This window comes from Cryptomeria japonica, chromosome 9 (assembly GCF_030272615.1).
Source record: "Cryptomeria japonica chromosome 9, Sugi_1.0, whole genome shotgun sequence".
In the NCBI taxonomy this organism is placed as follows: domain Eukaryota; kingdom Viridiplantae; phylum Streptophyta; class Pinopsida; order Cupressales; family Cupressaceae; genus Cryptomeria; species Cryptomeria japonica.
The window spans coordinates 192,365,244-192,386,099 of NC_081413.1; the positions used below are offsets into that span (position 1 = coordinate 192,365,244).

The window sequence follows — 20,856 nt, forward strand, 5'->3', positions numbered from 1 at the left end:
ACATAACACAGTGATTACCGTGGGGAAACCCTTCTGGGAGAAAAACCCCACCCTCCAAAACTCGCACAATGTATTATCAAATCAAGCTGATTACAATACACTTGCAATGCAAGTTCTTACAGGAGCACATCACCACAACTCAAACTCAGAGAGACTCCTTCTAGCATCCAGTCTTACAAAAACTCAATTATCAAACTCCTCCCCAAGCCCTCCTTTTATAGTGATTTTACAACCTGGAAACCACTTGTGGTTTTACAAAACCATGGGCTTAACCACCATGCCACATGGTGCCCATTTTTGACATTTACATTTCCAAAATGGAAAAACAACCAGGTTAAAATAGTAATCCCGTCCATAATTTTGTCCTCTAGCTTAGACCCTCTTAAAAGTCACAAAATGAATCATTAAGGCTCTAAAAATGGCCCACCTATATTCTACTATGGACAAGACTCATTTTTAACAACTCACTAACCATTTTCCAATGCATAAACATGTGGAAAACTACCTCAAACAAATTCTGGAATTTTCCAGAAAAAGACTGCAAGGTTGAGACACATGTTTCTCAACAATTAGGCTAACTAAAATATCCTTGTATGGGCATGCATTATTTAGTCAAAATTTATGCTTTGATCGGTGGGTGGCTGTGCAATAACGGTGTATGACGGTGGAACTCTCAGTGAGTTGTTCAAACTTTTAGTTCACCATCAGTTCTCCACAGTTCTATCATCTGTTCTGGTGGGTCCTTTGTCTGGTTTGTTCTATCATCTGTGTGGCGTAGATTTGAACGTGCAACTTAATTCACTTCTGTTTGGTTTATTTATTCTTCTCCACTGCTGCTTTAGCTTTCAACCACCTATCTCCATCAACTTTCATGTTCTTTTCCCAAAAAAAAAAAGATGGCAAATTATAGAACAACTGGAGCTGATTCTTCATCCAGCAGTAGCAATGGTGAGCAATCATGGGTTTTGATTAGTCCTATTAGGGATGACGAAGAAGAAAATACTGTTATGTCTTACAGTCAACCTGCAATTGGGTCATTAAATTCTGAAGTTGCTTCCTCATGCAATGGAAGCAACACTGAGCAATTGCCCAACCTTAGTATTAGCGAAGAATATTGTACTAACATTTCTCTCAGTCCACCTGAAAAAAGGTCATCTGGTTCATCATCCTATTCTTCTGCAGAACAGTTTGTCCAAAAGCAGTCTATCAAAGACATTCACAAAATACAGGCCAACTTGCAGCGATTCGAAGTGGACACCATGAATTCCATTCAAATGCTCACGACACACATGCAGGCTTCTTTCTCTGAGGTCAAGAAAGAAATACATGCTCTACAGAACACTATGACAAATCTTTAGCTGGGTACAGAGGAAACAGAACCTGTGGAGACTTATATTCTGCAATTCATCTTCAGCAGGCGAAACCCTATTGAGAACAAAGAAGATAGCATTGAGGCAATGAAAAAGCACATACTTAAAAGGTTACTGGGGTTCGAAGATTCGCAGCTTCCAAAAATAAAATGTGCTCAAGTCAGATTTTACTAAAGTACTAGTAGTATTTGCCGATTCTTTTTCTAAAGAAATAATTTTACTGCGGGCAAATGAATGGAGACAAACGATGGCAGGAGCAAATATTACTATATTTGACTGGTAAGACAAAACATTTTGGCTCAGTGCTATAATTTTGCGACTCGTTCTCAAAATAGCAGGTTTCAATGATGTTTTTGCAATTTCCTTCGGTTTTTGAGGTTTTTCTGAGTGAAGGAAATCATCTTTGCTGGATATTTACTGTTCTCAAATTGATGAATGCAGGACTCAATGAAATGACTTGGAACATCACAAGAACATGAGAGAATGGTGGCTTGTCCTCGGGTTAGGGTTAGTTCAAGAATTCAGTAGTTAGGAGAGAATTTAGGTTTGATCTAAATCAGGGCAATTATTTTGTGATCAAGCATCTACCTGCTTGTTTGTATGATTCAGTGGGCGAAAATCGCTTCCGCACAAAGAATTTAAGTTTGTCCATGTAAACATTTTGGTATTTCAAGAAAACAGAAACTCCATGAAAACACTTTCGTATTTCAAGAAAATCAGAAACTACCGCTTGGAATGAAAACAAATGCTGCTCAAATTTTTGTAATTCCATTGTTTATGTCTTTGAAATAAATCAATTTTTGCTTGAATATATCAATAGCACATTGTTTGAAACAAGTTTTACAGTATTTAATCTGCCATATCAACTGAAATCCCATTTTATGAGCTTTTGAAAATTTGCATTTCTGTAAAAGTGGGCAACGGATAGGAGAAAAGAGAAAAGATCTTGCATGCTAATCTTTCTAAATGGGAGTGATTGGAAGATTCATATCATGGAATAAGTTGTGACCAATCACTTAAGTTTGATATGGTCTTTCTACCATATTTCAGAATGAGAAAACATCTGTAGATTTTAGTTGTGTAGTGCTTCCATTCTTCAAAGCCTCCTGAAAATTCCCATTATCCTCATACTTTATCTCTTTCATTTTCTGGAATAAAAAACCTATGCAGACAACACTTTTGCAGTCAATCCAAATGCATTGTATCAGGTATTCCTACAGGAAACCCCCTTCTGATTTTCTCCCATCAGTCTAGCAGTTTGGAATTGGCAGAGGACCCATTTAAATTTTATGAATTTTCTTTCCTTTTGGAATTTTCTAAGAGCTCAACAGGATATTTTTCGTGCTTTTTTTTCCACATTTTTTCTAGGAATAAATCATCAATTAGCAAAGTTTCAGAGCTCAACAGGACATTTTTCGTGGTTTTTTTTCCACATTTTTTCAAGAAATAATTCATCAATTAGCAAAGTCTGAAAACACTTCTTGCTCTGTTTTCCAATAAAGCATATATCAATGTATTTGCTAAAATATGTATTAAATGTGAATTCTCTCTTATTCTTTTTAACAAAATTCTCTACAATACATATTGTTGCAGAAAATATTGATTCTTTAAGCTTTTTTGTTCCATGTTAACTCTGAACATTTTAGTGGTTGGAACGATTTCGTAAAACTCATGAGGGTATCTGGAAACAACCAATTAATAAGTTGGAGAAAGACTTTGGTAAAACTTCCTTGCAATTGGATGCTCCTTTGCTTATGGATTTTTCGAAATCCTCTGTTCTGGATAAGGCCGAGCATTGCTTGGGTAGTAACGATAATCCATTTCTGGATAAACTATTAGTTAATGGTTCCACTGGGAAACCTCCTGCTACTTTTGAGGTTAACCAGGCTATGAGGGATGTTGGGGAGTGAGAGGTTTATGTTGTGTCTCATGATCTGGAGTCTGTAGGGTTTTTTACAAGTAAGGATAAGACAGTAGCTCACCAGAATATTGTGGTTTCGGGGAACAACAATGTGGATGATCTACTTCCAAATCTCACTACCTCGAATTCCTTGGATAAGTCACTAAATGGTGGTGGTGGGAATCTTGTCTGTCCTGTGAAGTCAAAAGAATACTTAGAAAGTTGTCAGGGGATTGGTCAGATTTTTGCGAAGAATGATGGGGTTGTTCAGAGTCTAATGTTGGGGTTTCTTCTCTAGGGTGTCCTGATGATGATATCCTTGCCCAACAAGTCAAAGAATTGGTGTCTAATTCTTCGTAGCATGTTGATGTGGATGTGGATAATAACGCCACCTTAGGAAATAATATTCAGTTGGGGGACATTCTTGTTATTGTGCCAGATGAAAACCTGGTTCACCAAGTAAATGATCTTTTTAAAGATCATGAGCATCAGATGGATGAGGACATTACGAATAGGGTTATCTATTCCATTGAGAATGACTTGGGGGGAATTAAATCGACCCTTCCTATTTCTGCATCTGCTAACCCTTTTGAGATTTTGGCCTCATCAGAAGTGGGCACCATAGATAATTTAGCCATGACTTCTCCTAAGTCAAGTAAGAGTTTACCAATTGTTCAAACTACTCTAATTAGGGCTTCATTTGTGGTTTCTCCTGGTAGGGGTAGGCCTCCAAAGAGTCGGAAGACTCAATTGGAAATTGATGCTAGGATTCAGCAAACTTTGTCTCTTTCTCCTGGTGTTGGGAAAGGGAAGCATTCGGTTTCTCTTGGTGACGCTATGAAAGGAAGTGGTACTCCTAAGGGCAAGAGGAGTAAGAGGTCTATTATCAGTCCTCCTATGACTAGGTCGGGGGCTGTGAAGCGTAATCTTCAAAGTAGTTTTGGAGAAGGAAAGTCTTCTCTGTCTAAAGGAAAGAGGGGAGCCTCGGTCTCCCCTCAAGAGCAATGAGAATTATATCTTGGAATGTTAGGGGCTTAAATGCCCCTAACAAGAGGCGCTTAATTAAGTCCCAGATGGGCTTAGTTAAGTGTGATATGTTCATGTTGCAAGAGACAAAATTGTCAAAGGAGTCTGCTGATTTGGTTTTTTCTTCTTGGAGAAAGTGGGAATTCCTCTCCTCTCCAGCTTGTGGTGCGTTAGGGGGTTTGGCATTGCTTTGGAATAACTATAACATTGAGGTTGAGCTAGTTGCTTCTACTGTAAACTGGATGTTGGCCTTAGTTAAAAGCAAACTTTCAAAGGTTAAGTTTTGACTTTTTAATATTTATGCTCCTTCTGGTATTCAAAGGAAGACTAAATTATGGGGAGAACTTAAGAGGATTTCCTCCCCTTTAAGGCATGGTCCCTTTATAATATTTGGGGGGGGATTTTAATGCTATCACTGACTTGGGAGAAAAGAAAGGAGGGATTCTTCCTAATAAATAAATTATGGAAGACTTTGGGATGTTCATTAAGGATATGCGTCTTTTTGATTGTCAGTTTCAGAATGGGATTTTCACATGGACAAATATGCGAAGAGATTTTTCTTAGATTGCGGAAAGGTTAGACCGGTTTTTGTTATCAGATGTTTGGATTGATTCAGAGTTTGAATTTTTGAAATTTAATATTAGAGAATGGAATATATTGCATTTTAAGAACATCTTCCAGGAAAAACAAAGGATTCAAGATATGATTGAATGTCTTAATTCACATGTGATTCAACATGGTATGGTGCCTCTTGTTTTTGATGAACTAAAATTGCTAAAAGCAGAGCTTGAAGAAGTTTTGTCCAGAGAAGAAATCTATTGGAGACAGAATCGAGGGAGATCTGGCTTTCAGATGGTGATAGAAATACAAAAAAATTTCACTCTTCAACAAAAATTAGGAGAAGTAGAAATAGGATATCTTGTATAGAGTTTCCAAATGGCAGACTTTTAACAGAACAGGAGGATATTGCTTCAAAGGCAGTTAGGTTTTTTAAGTCACTATTGTCTTCGGAGCATGGAGATCTTCATAATAATATTTCTTCTAATATTCCTTCTTTGGTATCTTTGGAAGATAATAAAATGTTGATGTCTCCTTTTTCTTTGGATGAAGTTAAGAATGTTGTTTTTGCAATGAACCCTGATAAGGCTCCGGGACCGGATGGATTTACTCCTTTATTTTTTCAAAAATGCTGGGATTTTGTGGGGAATGATGTTTTATTGGCCCTTGAGGAAGCTAGAAGGAATAGGTCTGTTTTGAAAGAGCTTAATACTACAATGATTGCAATTATTCCTAAAAAAGAGGTTACCAAGACATTTGCTGATTTTTGCCCTATTGCTTTATGTAATACTTTGTACAAGATTTTTACCAAGGCTATTTCTTTAAGGTTGGCTAAAATTCTACCTAGGATCATTTCTTTAGAACAAGGTGGTTTTGTTCCAGGAAGGGAGACGGCAGAGGGAGCTATAGTGGCGCATGAGGTTCTGCATTCTATTTCTACTCAGAGAATCCCGACCATGATCCTCAAATTAGATATGATGAAAGCATATGATAGAGTAGAATGGGGGGTGTTGTGTGTTGCTCTACTTAAATTGGGCTTTTCCAAGGCATGGGTCAAATGGATTTGTGCTTGTATTTCTTCTGCAAGGTTCTCGGTTCTAATTAATGGCTCCCCTTGTGGTCTTTTCTCCTCTTCTAGGGGTTTGAGGCAGGGTGATCCCCTGTCTCCTTTCTTGTTCATTCTTCTAGCTGAAACGTTTAGTTGGGCTATTAGAGCCGCTAAGTTGGGAGGGCTTTGGAAGGGAATTAGGATTCATAATGTTCCACAAAGCATTTCGCATTGCTTGTTTGCAGATGATACCTTGTTATTTGGTAAGGCCTCTTTAGGTGAGGCAAGAGGGATAAAGGGGATAATGCAGAATTATGCATCCTTTTCTGGTCAGAGAGTCAATGTTGATAAGTCAAAGATTTTTTTCCTTCATGCTTCACAATTGGTTCAGGATAGATTGAAGATTATTTGGGGATTTGCATCTGGAAATCTTCCTTGTTCTTATCTTGCTATACCTTTCTTCATTAAGAAGGATAGAGTTGAGTCTTGGGATAAGATCATTTCAGTTATCTCTAGAAGGATCCTATCCTGGAATCATAGATGGTTATCTTTGGCTGGTAAGATTGTTCTTATTAAGTCTGTCCTAAATGTTGTTCCTATTTATCTCATGTCTGTTTTGCAGTCTCCGAAAGCAGTTCTTGTTAGTTTGCAAGATACTCTTAGGTCCTTCCTTTGGAGTAATAATAAAGAACGTAAGAAGAAAACTCCCTGTGGTAGCATGGGATAAAGTTTGTTTGCCTAAAAACCTTGGGGGCACAGGCATTAGGAGTCTGGAAAGTCAGAATTTAGCCTTAGGTGCTAAGTTGGTTTGGAAATTGTATGAGAGACCATTCTCCTTTTGGGCACAAATTATGTTTGCTAAATATTTAAATAATGGACCAAGAGAGTATGTTTTTCAAGTTTCTAATTTACCTTCTGGTTCAGCTATTTGGAATTTTCTATGTAAATGTAGATCAGTGATTTTGCCTCATCTCTCATGGATTGTTCATAATGGTAGAAAGGTCAGGTTTTGGGAGGAAGTTTGGAATGGACATCCCCCTTTGGTGAACTCGAGGGATTGGTCTCCTTTAATTTCCACTCTTTCTTCCCTTTGGGGTGTCTTTGTGGCTGATTATTTTGAAATTGAGTATAGTGGGAATCTTAAGGTGGCAAAATGGAAATCAATTGAGTTTTTAGATATTGATCAAAATGTGAAATTGGAATATGAAAAGATGTTGGGGGAGAGAGTAATAATTCTTTCTGATGCCGACGATGAGCTTATCTGGACAAGGAATATCTCTGGTAAGTACACAGTTAAGGATGGCTATAATTCTCTCTTGGTTGCTAAAGATTTATCTACTTGGCCATACAAGCTATTTTGGCATATGGCTTGTCTCCCAAAGGCTGGTGCTTTTGCTTGGTTAGCAGTGCAGGACAGGGTCCTTACAGGAATGAGGTTGGACAGGTTGGGTATTACTACAGTATTTTCTTGTGTCTTTTGTAATAAAAATTTAGAATCCTCTGCACACTTGTTTCTTCACTGTGATTTTGCCTATGCTTGCTGGCAGTGGTTGTTTGAAAAGATTAATCTATCATTTGTTATTGGTAAGGATCTCCTTTCCCACTTTAGATCCTGGCCTCTCTTGTTTGCCTCATCTTTCTATGCATGTCTTTGGATTATTTCTCCATCTATTGTGATTTGGAATATTTGGTTAGAGCGTAATAATAGGATTTTTAAACAAACAAGTTCTTCCTTGGATGAGGTTTTATTAAGGATTGAATCTTCCATCTCTGAAGTTGCTTTGTCTTTTATCTATAAGAATTTGGAAACCCTTACCTCTTTTTCTCATTGGGATGGTAGGGTAACTCGAGTTTGGAGAATGTTATCAGTCTTACCTTCTCATGGATCTATTTTAAATAAGACTAATGCTATAAGTAAAAGAAATTTTGCTTGCTGGAAACCTCCTCCACAAGGGCACTTTAAATTGAATATTGATGGTGCTTCTCGTGGGAACCCTGGCCTGGCAAGGGTAGGTATGGTAATTTATGATCATAAGGTGAGATTTGTTCAGGCTCATTGTCATGCGATTGGTTTCAAGTCTAACAATTATGCAGAATTCTTTGCTTTGTCCTTTGCTTTGGATATGGCTATATCTTTGGGAATTAAGGACTTGATAATTGAGGGTGATTCTATGGTTATTATTCACAGTGTCATGAAAAAAAAGTCTAATTGTTGGCAATTACAATATATACTTGATCATATTTTGCAAGAATTAGATTTTTTTGATTCCTTTTTGATTTCCCACTGTTATAGGGAAGTGAATAAGATTGCAGATTTCTTGGCTAACTTAGCCATTGACAGTGAAGCTAATATGTGGGAGGTAAGTGTGGATGAGATCCCTTCCTCGGTTTTGGAATATTTGAAGTAAAGAAGGGCATAGTTGTATTCTTCATCAACCTCCTTATTTGGTGTGGTTTTTCTTTGGTGTGGGTTCTGCTATGCTTGGTCACAATGTTTATTTTGACAGGGTCTCTGATTATGGTTTCATTTCTACTATGTGGTATCATTCTAACCAATGATTTGGAGAATTGTGTTTCATAGACAGGGGTGGTTTAGACTGATGTTTTTTGGTAGCAATGGATATGCATCCTTCGGTGATCATACTTTAATCTTCCTTCTGTATGCTTATGTTGGTGGCTTCCTTTATATCTAATGGGGCTTATGTAATTGGGATGGGTTTTTTTATGTACTATGCCAATGGGCATTTGGTATTGGGTAGAATAGGCTTGTGTTACTTAAGCAATACTGAAGGGTTTTCTTATTGGTTCTTTCCCTTCAGTGCTTTTTGAACCAGACACTATAAAAAACTTTTAAAATTTATTATAGTTCAGTGGTTCTATCCACTTTTATCAAAACAAAAAAAAAGAATGAGAATTGTTCCTGATCATTATGAAGAAGCTGAAGAAGTTACAAAAGTCTATCTAGAGGCAGAGACACACCCATTCAATGATATTCTAGTTATGATCAACATTAGAGGTGCATTTTGCTAAATAGTTCTTAATAACATTTCATTTTTTTAGGAATGTGAACAAAGGAAAGGGATTCAAAATTTGGAGTGAGACGGAGAATCTCTTTGACAAGAAAAGCCAGCCACTAGGAGGACTCATGCAACTTCCTTTTGTTCAAAATAGAATCTAGAATTATTGAATCCATTTAATAAACAAGAGACGCAGTTCCTACTGTTGTTGTAATAATATGAATTAGTTTGAGGAATTAAAAGAAGGAGAATTTAGATTAGTTTTAGAGAAAATATTATAAAAATAATTATGTAAATAACAAATTAATTTTAGATACATTCTTGAAGATAAAAGATATTAATATCTTAAAAGCGTTAGTAAATATAAAAAGAGCTATAGATTTTCATGAGAAGTAATTTTATAATGTTAGGTTTATGATTAGTATCATAAAAAGAAACACTAAATATGCATTGAACATGGTTTGACATAGAAAGTAGCAATGGATACTCTTTTAATGTGAAAATTTAATTGTGATATAACTCTAAGAAATTCTTGCATAAGATATTGTTTTAATTTAAAAATTTGGTGGTGATATTAATCTTAAAAATAGTTGCTATTACTCTTAGAAATAGTTAATTCAAAATTATAAGTTGAGATAATAATTTGAAATTAATCATTTACAATAAAATCATAATATAAAATTAACTTGGTAGAATTTTACAACTTGTAATCAATTCTATGCATAATATATGAACTTTGTTGAAAATAAATAAATAAATGATATAACATGTTCCAATCAAAAAATAATTAGACATATCTTTAAGCATTTATAATTTCTTCAAATTAGTAATAAAGATTTGATGTATTAATATTGAATCTAGATTTGTATATTTTATACGTCTTAAAATATAATTGATATGTTCTGTATTTCAAACTCACACATAATGATTAGAGATAGTACTAAAAGTCAACATGGATCCTTAATAATATGTAATGAAAGTCCTTTAAAAAACTTCATCAAAACAGAAATTCCCTTAACAATATTATTAAATGTGTCAAAATTTTAATTCCTTCAATAAACAATTCTTGTAGAGAATGTTAGGAAAGTATAAAGTCTACAAGCCCACATGGTAGCTTGGTGTCCATATAACAATATGGCACTTGGCAATGGAGAAAACCAACTCAAAATACCATTTCTATATACATAAAGGCAAGGTGACTTGCTTTTATTTGGAATTTCCCTCTGTAGATTCAAAACTAGTAAATTCCAATTCACCCACTTCATTCATGTTTGTTGAAAAATATTCAAATCTCAGCACTCAGAAAACTTAATAATGGTTGCACCTTTCATTAGTTCAAATTTCTAAAATGATAAAAGAAATTGAAAATGGACTAGAAGAGGAAGAGGAAGAGGAAGGGGAGAAGCCTTTGCCATTGTTGGGTCTCAATCAATCATGTCTTTCTGCTCTGCAGATCTGTGGTGGAATTCTATCAAAAAAAATTGCCGTTTGTGGCCATCAAAAGACAAGGGACCTTCAACTCTGGTGGAGCTAGGTAAAATCCTTTTCTTCATTACAATTCTGTTTTGGTTATCTCCGTCTTTCTGAATTACAATATGTTCAATAGATATAGTACTGTTTGTGATATGTAACCATGAGGAAGTAGACTGTAATTCTGGTATCCTTTACTTCCTGGGTACCTTCTTGTTTCATTAATATCCCTTAAAGAGGTTAAGTCAAATCTTAAAGATAGAATAGTGAAAGCATTCTATTATTGTAGAAATATTAAATACATGATTGCATAGATTCCCAATATTTGTGTCCTCTCCATTCTTAGAGTCGCAGATATACTAGAAATGCAAACGCCCAGAGCCTATCATGTATAAGTGTGTATATTCTAATTTATAAGACATCTCTTCTCTTTTGTATCTTTGATACATATGAATCCAGGAAATATAAAAAATGTTTTTGTAAGATGAATGAACATAACTGAGAACTTGTACGAGGATTTCCATGATAATAGAAATGAATTAAATTGAAATCCCGTCAAACCATACCTTAAGATTACGATCCTTAAAATTGAAAAGTGAAAACACCGTGCTCTACTATGAACACAGATGTACAGACATGGATTATGTTTAACTTAAAGAGTATTAACTATATACTAAGACACATCTGTTCTTTTGTATCTTTAAAATATGCAAACATGATACTAGGAAATGTAAAGAATGTTTTTTTAATATATATCAGAACTTAAAGAGGCTTTAGATCTACGCAATCCTCAACCAAAAATGTTTGCATGAAAGATGTCAAAGGGTCAGCTATAATAGGAAAACTACAATGTCCTTGAAAATCACACTTTTCCGAATTGATAATAAATTTAAATAATAACAATCCACTAATCTGAAATCTGCTTGATTCATAATGTCGTTCAACAATCAAAACATATTAACAGTTAGTTCAAGCTGAGAGATAAAAGAAATAAACAATGCTATGTGAGAAGAAACTATGCTGATCATCAAGGGGAAGGGGATGGGATGGGCAGGGTGTGGAATATGAGGATGACTTTTAATTAACAAAATTCTAACCTTAAGTTGAAGTTATACCATAATTTATCCTGACGTACTGTCTGGTTCATCTCAAACAGTGGTTTACAAGCATTAGGTTATCAAATTTTACAATACTAATAACATTCATGATATTATAGGGGATTATAGTGATATACACTGAAGGGGGCATTGGAGACCTTGACTTCCCAGTAGGTTCTAGGTTGGCAGTCTAGGCATAGTCTTCTACGAAAAAACTTGCAATAGGGAGCTACAGTTGAAAAACATAACAGAAAATTAGACGGGCAGAAATCTAAATCTATTGGGTTTTATGATAGAGTTGAAAAAAATAACGGAAAATTGGATAGGCCGAAATGAAATCTATGAAATCTATTGGATTTTATAATAGAGTTGAAAAAAATAACGAAAAATTGGATAGGCCGAAATGCAATCTATTGGTTTATATGACAGAAGATATAGAAGAGAGTCAAATTGGTAATTTGTAAATCAGTAATCTAAATTTGTAAGTCCTGAACTGGTCCACCTGGAATGGTTTACTTCAATCGGCCTATGTCAACACATGTAACAAAAATTCTCTACAACTTTAAATTGAAGAAATAAAGAAAACCTTCAACGAAAAAATTGGAAAAAATTTCAAAACAAATTTAGCTAAAATGCCTATTTTTCTGGAAAGAATTTTTGCAAACATATTTAACAGTAAATGCCAATTTTTTCCAAAAGAATTAGACTACAGCAAATGGAAAAACTTCCAAACAGATTTAACAGTAACAATTTTGAAAAATCTAAAGAATTTAATTCAAACATATGACAGTATCCCACAATTGAATCCGTAAAATCTCTGGTGTATCCTTGGGAATTCAATACTTGATTGTAAGTAAATGAAAATCATTTGTATCACTGCACCAAATTGTGGTTCTGTTAGTCAGCTGCAGCGACATCCCACGTATTCTTCTCACCATTGCTACTCTGAGAAACAACCGTAGCCATACAATAGTTTGATTTTTTGTGACACATGAAAGGCAGCCAAACCTGCTTGCAAAGAGACGACCCGCTAATTTTTTTTCGGCTCTTTTGGACCTCTACCTATCCATTAAAAAAAGCTAAAAGAGCAAGCAACAAGCATAATTAACAATCAATAGGATCAGAAAGCTTACCAATTCTGAATGTAATTAAAAAACTAAGAGTGTAAAACACTAGCTGCCTCTTCAAATAAGAGTTGAATTGAACGAAGGTCATAAATTTAATTTTAGAAAACTGAAAATCCCTAACCTACGGAGGAAGCTTCATGCAAAGGCTACTTGCAGCTCCATCGTTATGTTTTATGCCTCTGAAATGAAGATTACAAAAAAGTTATAATAATTTCCCAACAAAATTAGAGGAAAAATTACAAAAATGTGAAAATTGCTGTTAAAAATCATACCTAAAATTACAGTTAAAAACCCTTCAAAAAATTGCTTCCTGTGATAGTTTTTTCAGAATTCCCCTCATGTAGAAAGCCAGGGATGATGTTTTGTGAATGAGGGTCAAATGAAGGCCAGAGAAGGTTTAAAGCAGGAGCAAGACCTTTAGGAAACTCATAGCCATTATTTCATAGACAGAAAGAATTGTACCTACAATCTTGAATCGGCTGTGAGCACTAAAATGAAGGTTATGAAAAACTCTGTAGCCACAATAATTCCATGTTTTTTATGGCATTGAATGTGATGGGTTAGTCTATTCTAGAAGATAAGATTTCTCATTCTTTTAGATTTTTCCAGATTTGCTCAAACAACTAGTTACATCCCATTGGATCCGTCTGCCCCTGTATTAAAGAAGAAGATAAGATTTTTGACTTTCCTGGATCTTTCTAGATTTAATTTTTCCAGATGAACTATTGACACTATAGAAATAAATAAACTTTCTTCAAATAAAAGAAAAAAATCATCAATTGTATCATGACTGTAGTAAGTAAAAGCCAATAGGAAAGAAAATAAATAATTTTGATAAAATTATTAAAATGTCTAAAAATAATAGAACTATAGAAATGCGATTAATTTTTTTAAATTCAATGATATGATTGGACAGCTAAAAGAAATAAATTGCATCTAATGAATGCATAAGTATTCCGGCAGGAACTAATAACCTTCTTCCAACCTAGCTCATAGCTTTTCTCAAGTGCTACAAAAATGACTCAAGCCTCTATTTTATTATTAGTGCAACAACCCATAGAAGAAGTGAATAAAGAAATGGACAGAAACATCACCATCACATCCAACCCCTCCAATCTCAATAGCCCTAGGTTGTCCCATGACGATACATTGGTATTAATTTTGAAATAAACCAAGTTGAGGAGGAGACCACTTACGAATCTTGTTCACCTTCCTAAAGGCCTTCAATCTTGAGTCAACTTGCATGTAAAAGGCAATTGAGGGGGAAAGCTCTTGGAGGCTTGATAGGTGGGCATCAAAAGGGAATATAGTCTCATCAAAAGAGCATTTGGTTGAAATAGTTTCTTTGACCAAATCCTTGATCTTTTGCCTAACCTACATGATGATACTCTAGCACCCTTGAAAAATCTAATGGTTCTATTCTAACTAGATCTATCAAAGAGTAAAAATAAAACCCAAATCCTAGGAAACCAAAAGGAAAGAAGCCAATGCCAGAGTATGACCCAATCTTGCCCAAAACTTAGATAAATAAGGTGCATGAATGAAGGGTTGATTCCACCTCTTCTATCATTGCCACACAAAACACATTTAGAAGGGCCTTGAAATCCTATCGTCCTAATATTATTCTAAGCGAGGTATTATTTCTAACACAATAAATAGATAAAGATATTACATAGGCCAATTGAATTCGTTCTTGATTTTTTCCCATAGGGAAAGTCTCTACTCACACCTTTCTTATGCTCTAAAATTTGATAGCCAAGAGCAATCAGATAGGATCCTTTAGGATCATGATCCCACACAAGAATATACATTCCCTCTAAGGAACACCAAGGCCAATCAACAAGAATGGAGGCAAGAGTAGCATGGACTTCATGTTCCCCTCTAGGCTAGCTACTAGGGCCCTTTCAATAATATATATGAGAATTCCCTAAATGAAAAGAGCTCTTAAAATCAACAAGTTTTGGTCAGCCCATTGACTGAAAGTTTTCACTCAAATGCTGGAGAAGAGGGAAGGAAGTGAGGATCAAGAGATGGAGGCCCAAAGAATTCTTCTAAAGAAGAGCTCTATCACCAATATTAATAATCTAGTAAAGACATTCTTTGACAATTGAAGTTGAAGCCCCTTTCTTAATGGCTTTCAAACCATTGAGATTTTCCCATATAGATTCATCTCAAGAGCATCCTCAACAATTCTTCTTGAATGTTTGAAATTAAGGATTCTAGATCCCAACGTTTTTTTGGTATGAGAAATTACCATACGTAAAATCCAAGGACTAATGCTTAACAAAACAACAACCAATATAATTAGAATAGAATGACAAAGCTTAACTTTTACAGCTATGTCTAGAGTTAAACTGGTAAAGAGTCTTTGAATAGAAACATCATTCTCTTTTGATTGATATTCAAGAATTAAAAAATCCATAAATAATTATCAAGAAAAAGGAAGAGTCTTTACTATATTTTCCCATTAGAAATAATAAAAGTATACAATTTTCAATACAACCTTCTTTAGATAAACTTTCAATTTATTCTTTTTGTTACAATTTTCATAGTATATTCCTCATGGAAATAAACTCAGACCTAATATATTCATGACTTCATGTTGTACATGTGCATGCTTGATATTCATTTACATGGAGCAATTTTCTCATGTTTCCACTATTATATTCTCACTTACAATTCTTTTAATTAAGTCCACTAACTTCTTGTTCGGTGTGTAGGAATGAAATAAATGAACAACCATAAAAAAAATTCTAGTCTGATTTCACGTGTAAACACAGGAAATCATAGACTACAAAATCATCAAAATTGAAATTGTTGCAAATCTTTCTTTCAACTCACTGTAAGAAAATATGTAATACAAATATTTTAGATATGTTAAAGATTGTATAATAAAAAATTCTATTACAAAATTAATAAAATATACAGCACATTAACATTTTAAATTCTCTATAGGCAAAACCTTTGCACCCCCTTCTGGATTCTATCCAAGAAAGCAGCCCTGAACAGTAAATCAAAGGTATTTTCAGAAAAAACCCACCAAAGATCAGTTATTGCCAAATCTTTTAAAAGTACAAACAGAACTGAATTTTAAATTATTTTGATGAAGACACTTAACTGAATTTTGAAAGGGAAATAAACAGACACCAACGGTCAAAAGAATTCAAAATTTCTCACAAAAGGTTTTTCATTTAATCTTTGAAACTTTTAAGTAAGGGCGGTTAGTTTTTCTGGTTTGGCTGCCTCTTTTGAGCTCAGCTTGCAATTGCATATTGTGCTTTGAGGTTCTAGCTGCCCTGCATTTCTTTGTTTGGCTGCTCTGTCCTACTGGGTTCTCTGCCTGGTTTGTTTTATCATCTTTTATAGACTTCTAGTGTGTCCTCCGCCTGGTTTGTTCTATCAACTGTGTAGCATAGCTTTGAACCTACAATTTGATTCATTTCTGTTTGGTTTATTTATTTTTCTCTAATGCTGCTTTAGCTTTGAACCAGCTATCACCATCAACTTTCATATTCTTTTCCCAAAAACAAAAGATGGCAAATTATAGAGCAACTGGAGCTGCTCCCTCATCCAGCAGAAGCAATGGTCAGCAATTAGGGGGTTTGAATAGTCCTATTAGGGATGGCAAAGAAGAAAATACTGTTATGTCTTACAGTCAACCTGCAATCGGGTCATCAAATTCTGAAGCTGCTTCCTCATGCAATGGAAGCAACACTGAGCAGCTATGGAGAATGAAGAGAGTTAGTATAGGCAAAGAAGATTGCAATAGCATTTCTCTCAGTCCACCTGGAAATGGGTCATCCAGTTCAACAACTTATTATTCTGCAGAAGAATCTTTCCAAGAGCAGTCTATCAAAGGCATTCACAAAATACAGGCTAAATTGCAGGTATTCGAAGCAGACACCCTGCATTCCATTAAAAATCTCACGACAGACATTCAGGCTTATCTCTCTGAGATGAGGAAAGAAATACATTCTCTACAGAACACTATGACGAATCTTTCGCTGGGTACAGAGGAAACAGAACCTGTGGAGACTTATATTCTGCAATTCAACTTCAGGAGGCGAAACCCTATTGAGAACAAAGAAGATAGCATTGAAGCAGTGAAAGAGCACATACTTAAAAGAATACTGGGGTTCGAAGATTCGCAGCTTCCAAAAATAAAAAATGTGCTCCAGTCAGATTTTACTGAAGTGCTAGTAGTATTTGCCGATTCTTTTTCTAAAGAAATAGTTTTACAGCGGGCAAATGAACGGAGGCAAACGATGGCAGGAGCAGAAATTACTATATTTAACTGGTAAGACAAAACATTTTGGCCAGTGCTATAATTTTGCGACTCGTTCTGAAAATAGCAGGTTTCAATGATGTTTTTTCAATTTCCTTCGGTTCTTGAGGTTTTTCTGAGTGAAGGAAATCATCTTTGCTGGATATTTACTGTTCTCAAATTGATGAATGCAGGACTCGATGAAAAGACTTGGAACATCACAAGAACATGAGAGAATGCTGGCTTGTCCTCGGATTAGGGTTAGTTCATTAATTCAGTACATAGGACAAGGGGATAATTTAGGTTTGATCTAAATCAGGGCAATTATTTTGTGATCAAGCATCTACCAGCTTGTATGTGTGATTCAGTTGGCGAAAATCGCTTCCGAACAGAAAATTTAAGTTTGTCCATGTAAACACTTCGGTATTTCAAGGAAATCAGAAACTCCATGTAGACACTTTGGTATTTCAAGAAAATAAAAAACTGCTGCTTGGAATGAAAACAAATGCTGCTCCAAATTTTCGTAATTCCATGTTTTGTGTCTTTGAAATAAATGAATTGTTGCTTGAATGAATCAATAGCACATTGTTTGAAACATATTTTACAATATTTAATCTGCCATATCAGCAGAAATCCCATTTTATGAGCTTTTGAGAATTTGCATTTCTATAAGTGGGCAAGAGATAGGAGAAAAGAGAAAAGATCTTACATGCTAATCTTTCTTTTTGCTTTTCTGGAAAAGGAAGAAAATACAGATAATTAAGGGAGAAACTGGGAGTGACTGGAAGATTCATATCATGGAATAAGTTGCGATCAATTACTTAAGATTGATATGGTCTTTCTACCACATTTCAGGATGAGAAAACATCTGTAAATTTTAGTTCTAGTGCTTCCATTCTTCAAAGCCTCCTGAAAATTCCCATTAGGCTGGCAGTTTGGCATAGAACCCATTTAAATTTTATGAATTTTCTTTTCCTTCTGGAAATTTGTAAGAGCTTAACAGGATATTTTTCGTGGCTTTTTTCGCACATTTTTTCAACGAATAATTCATCAATTAGCAAAGTTCCAGAGCTCAACAGGATATCTTTCGTGGTTTTTTCCACATTTTTCAAGGAATTAGTCATCAATTGGCAAAGTTTCAGAGCTTATCAGGATATTTTTCGTGGTTTTTTCTCCACATTTTTTCAAGGAATAATCCATCAATTAGCAAAGTTAAAAAATCTGTTTTCCAATCAATGTATTTGCTAAAATATGTATTAAATGTGAATTCTCTCTGCTTCTTTTAATAAAATTCTGTATGATACATATTGCTGCAGAAAATATTTATTCTTTAAGCTTTTTCTGTTCCAACTTCCATGCCAACTCTGAAAATTTCTGTCGTTACAGCAATTCTGTTGTTTAATTTATTATATTTTGGTAATAAGGATTAATTAATTAAAAAAAGTCTAAAACAGATTATAACAGAAAGATTTAAGATTTCTAGGCAACAATAGCTATCAACAAAGTCATGAGAAGGAAAACTCAAGCGGGTTTTCCACTATTCAAACAAAACTCGCAAAACCAATGAACTACAAATCATTGAATCTATTTCATAAATAACCTTCAACCTAGCTCTTAGTTTTTATCAAGTACTACAAGAATGGTTCAAGCCTCTATTTAATATTAGTGCAACAACTCATAGAAGAAGTGAATAAAGAAATTGATAGAAACATCACTATCACATCCAACCCCTCCAATCCCAATAGCCCTAGGCTGTCCCATGAGGATATATTGGTATTAATTTTGAAATAAACCAAGTTGAAGAGGAGACCATACCAATCTTGTTCACCTTCCTAAAAGCCTTCAATCTTGAGTCAACTTGGATGCAAAAAACAATTGAGGGGGAAAGCTCTTGGAGGCTTGATGGGTGAGCATCAAAAGGGGATAGAGCCTCATCAAAAGAGCATTCAGTTGCAATAGTTTCTTTGACCAAATCCTAGATCTTTTGTCAAACCTACAAGATGATACTCTAGCACCCTAAAAAAATCTAATGGTTCCACTCTAACTAGATCTGCCAAAGAGTAAATATAAGACCCAAATCCTAGGAAACCAAAAGGAGAGAAGCCAATGCCAAAGGATGATCCAATCTTGCCCAAAACTTAGATAAATAAGCTGCATGAATGAAGTGTTGATTCCACCTCTTCCATCATTGCCACACAAATCACATTTAGAGGGGCCTTGAAATCCTCTCTTCCTAATATTATCCTAGGTGAGGCATTGTTTCTAACACAAATAAAGATATTAACATGGGCCAATTGAATTCATTCTTGATTTTTTTCCACAAGGAAAGTCTCTATTGACACCTTTTATATGCTCTAAAAATTGATAGCCAAGAGCAATCAAATGTGATCCTTTAGGATCATGATCACACAAAAAAACATGCATTCACTCTAAGGAATACCAAGGCCAATTGACAAGAACGGAGGCCAGAGTAGTAAGGACTTTAGATGTTCCCCTTCTAGGATAAGTACTAGGGCCCTTTCAATGATATATGAGAATTCCCCAAATGAATAGAGATCTTAAAATCAACAAATTTTGGCCACCCCATTGACCAAAAGTTTTCACTCAAATGTTGGAGAGGGGGGAAGTAAGCAAGGATCAAGAAATGGAGGCCCAAAGAATCCTTCTAAAGAAGAGCTTTATCACCAATATTGATAATCTAGAAAAGACCTCCTTTGACAATTGAAGCCCCTTTCTTAATGGCTTTCCAATCCATTGAGATTTGCCCATATAGATCCATTTCAAGAACATCCTCGAGAATTCCTCTTGAATGCTTGAAATTAAGGATTCTAGCTCCCAAGGTTTTTTTGGGTGCTTGCACCACCACTAATATAATTTGGCTACTAGGGCATAACAATTGAGCTCAAACTTCTTAAGACCAATGACACCATATATTTTACATCGATAAACTTGGTGCTAACTAATTGAGCTCCATTTTTTAAAATCTAAGTTTTTGACCCATAAGAATATCTTAGCAGCAGAGTTAAACTCCTTAAGAAAGCTCTTAGGGATTGGTAAAACTAACAACCTATAAATAGGAAGAGCTTCCAATGTAAATTTTAAAAGTGTCTACCAACCAACAAAAGACAATAATTGGAACATCCAAGTACTAACCCTCATGTGAAATAAATGTCTAGAATCATTTTCCTATAAAATCTCTTTTAGGGCTTTCATTAGATAAAGGAACACACCCAAGTAATCCAAAGGGAGAGTCCCTATTTTGAAGTGAAAAGAGTAGGCAATTCTTTTCTAAATAATCCCAAGAGTATTAAAGAAAAATGTTGAATTTATCTCAATGAGTTAATTTGTTGACCAGACATAAAAAATATATATAATACAAATTTTTCCTAAAGTTGATCACCTCACTAATTTTAGCAACCTCCATCAGAGCAATATCATCTACAAACTAAAGGTGGGATTGACAATCTAGTTGTTGTTCCTAAGGACAACCCTAAATGGAGCCATTAGCTCTGAAGTGTTTAAGCATTCCACCTATACCTTTTGGCATCGAGATAAAAATGTATGGTGATAGGGGATCACCTTGTTGAGGTCCCTTGAAAGTAGATAAAAGAGAAGGAATTCCATTAGTAAGAATTGAGAATGAATAACAAGTTACACAACTCATAACCCATTCACAAATATTCTAACACATTCATAAGGAATTACCACCTAACTCTAACATAATCCTTGGACATGTTTAGCTTGGTGAATGTAGCTTCACCCCTAGAGCTAAACATGGAATGAATAGTGAAGACAAGGTGGAAAATAATTATGCAATCACAAAGGATTCAAATGCAATAAATGAAACCTTTTACCTTGTTTTTCTATGTTCCTTTGATTGAGTTAAATTGGAGTGCACCCAATGATCCACTAGATGTGATCTTTGCGGTGGATTGATGATGGAATGTGGTTGCTTGGTGAAATAACAATATGATTTTCA

General features: G+C 35.0%; 1 protein-coding gene and 2 long non-coding RNA genes across 4 annotated transcripts; 2 read left to right on the forward strand and 1 right to left on the reverse strand.

Moving 5' to 3' along the window:
- Positions 1–695: 695 nt before the first annotated feature.
- Positions 696–2,065, forward strand: LOC131040963 (uncharacterized). The gene is made up of 2 exons (XR_009104949.1): positions 696–1,649; positions 1,812–2,065. It is a non-coding gene; the product is annotated as an uncharacterized LOC131040963 (long non-coding RNA).
- Positions 2,066–9,935: 7,870 nt separating this feature from the next.
- On the reverse strand, positions 9,936–13,147 carry LOC131040936 (uncharacterized). Its single transcript, XR_009104945.1, has 3 exons — positions 12,886–13,147; positions 12,735–12,792; positions 9,936–12,565 (listed from the first exon to the last, which is right to left on the reverse strand). It is a non-coding gene; the product is annotated as an uncharacterized LOC131040936 (long non-coding RNA).
- Positions 13,148–15,802: 2,655 nt separating this feature from the next.
- On the forward strand, positions 15,803–17,393 carry LOC131040939 (uncharacterized). 2 transcript variants are annotated; one of them, XM_059210889.1, is made up of 3 exons: positions 15,803–16,002; positions 16,105–16,910; positions 17,072–17,393. In XM_059210889.1, exons 2-3 carry the CDS (start codon positions 16,147–16,149, stop codon positions 17,079–17,081), a joined length of 774 nt encoding a protein of 257 aa, XP_059066872.1. In that variant the 5' UTR covers positions 15,803–16,002; positions 16,105–16,146; the 3' UTR covers positions 17,082–17,393. The 2 variants fall into 2 exon arrangements, with proteins under 2 accessions (XP_059066872.1, XP_059066871.1); XM_059210888.1 differs by having other exon boundaries at positions 15,803–16,910.
- The last annotated feature ends 3,463 nt before the right edge of the window (positions 17,394–20,856 follow it).

Bases quoted from the DNA above. Each gene is read 5' to 3' on its own strand.
- LOC131040939 (XM_059210888.1), top strand. From the start codon at position 16,147: ATGGCAAATTATAGAGCAACTGGAGCTGCTCCCTCATCCAGCAGAAGC.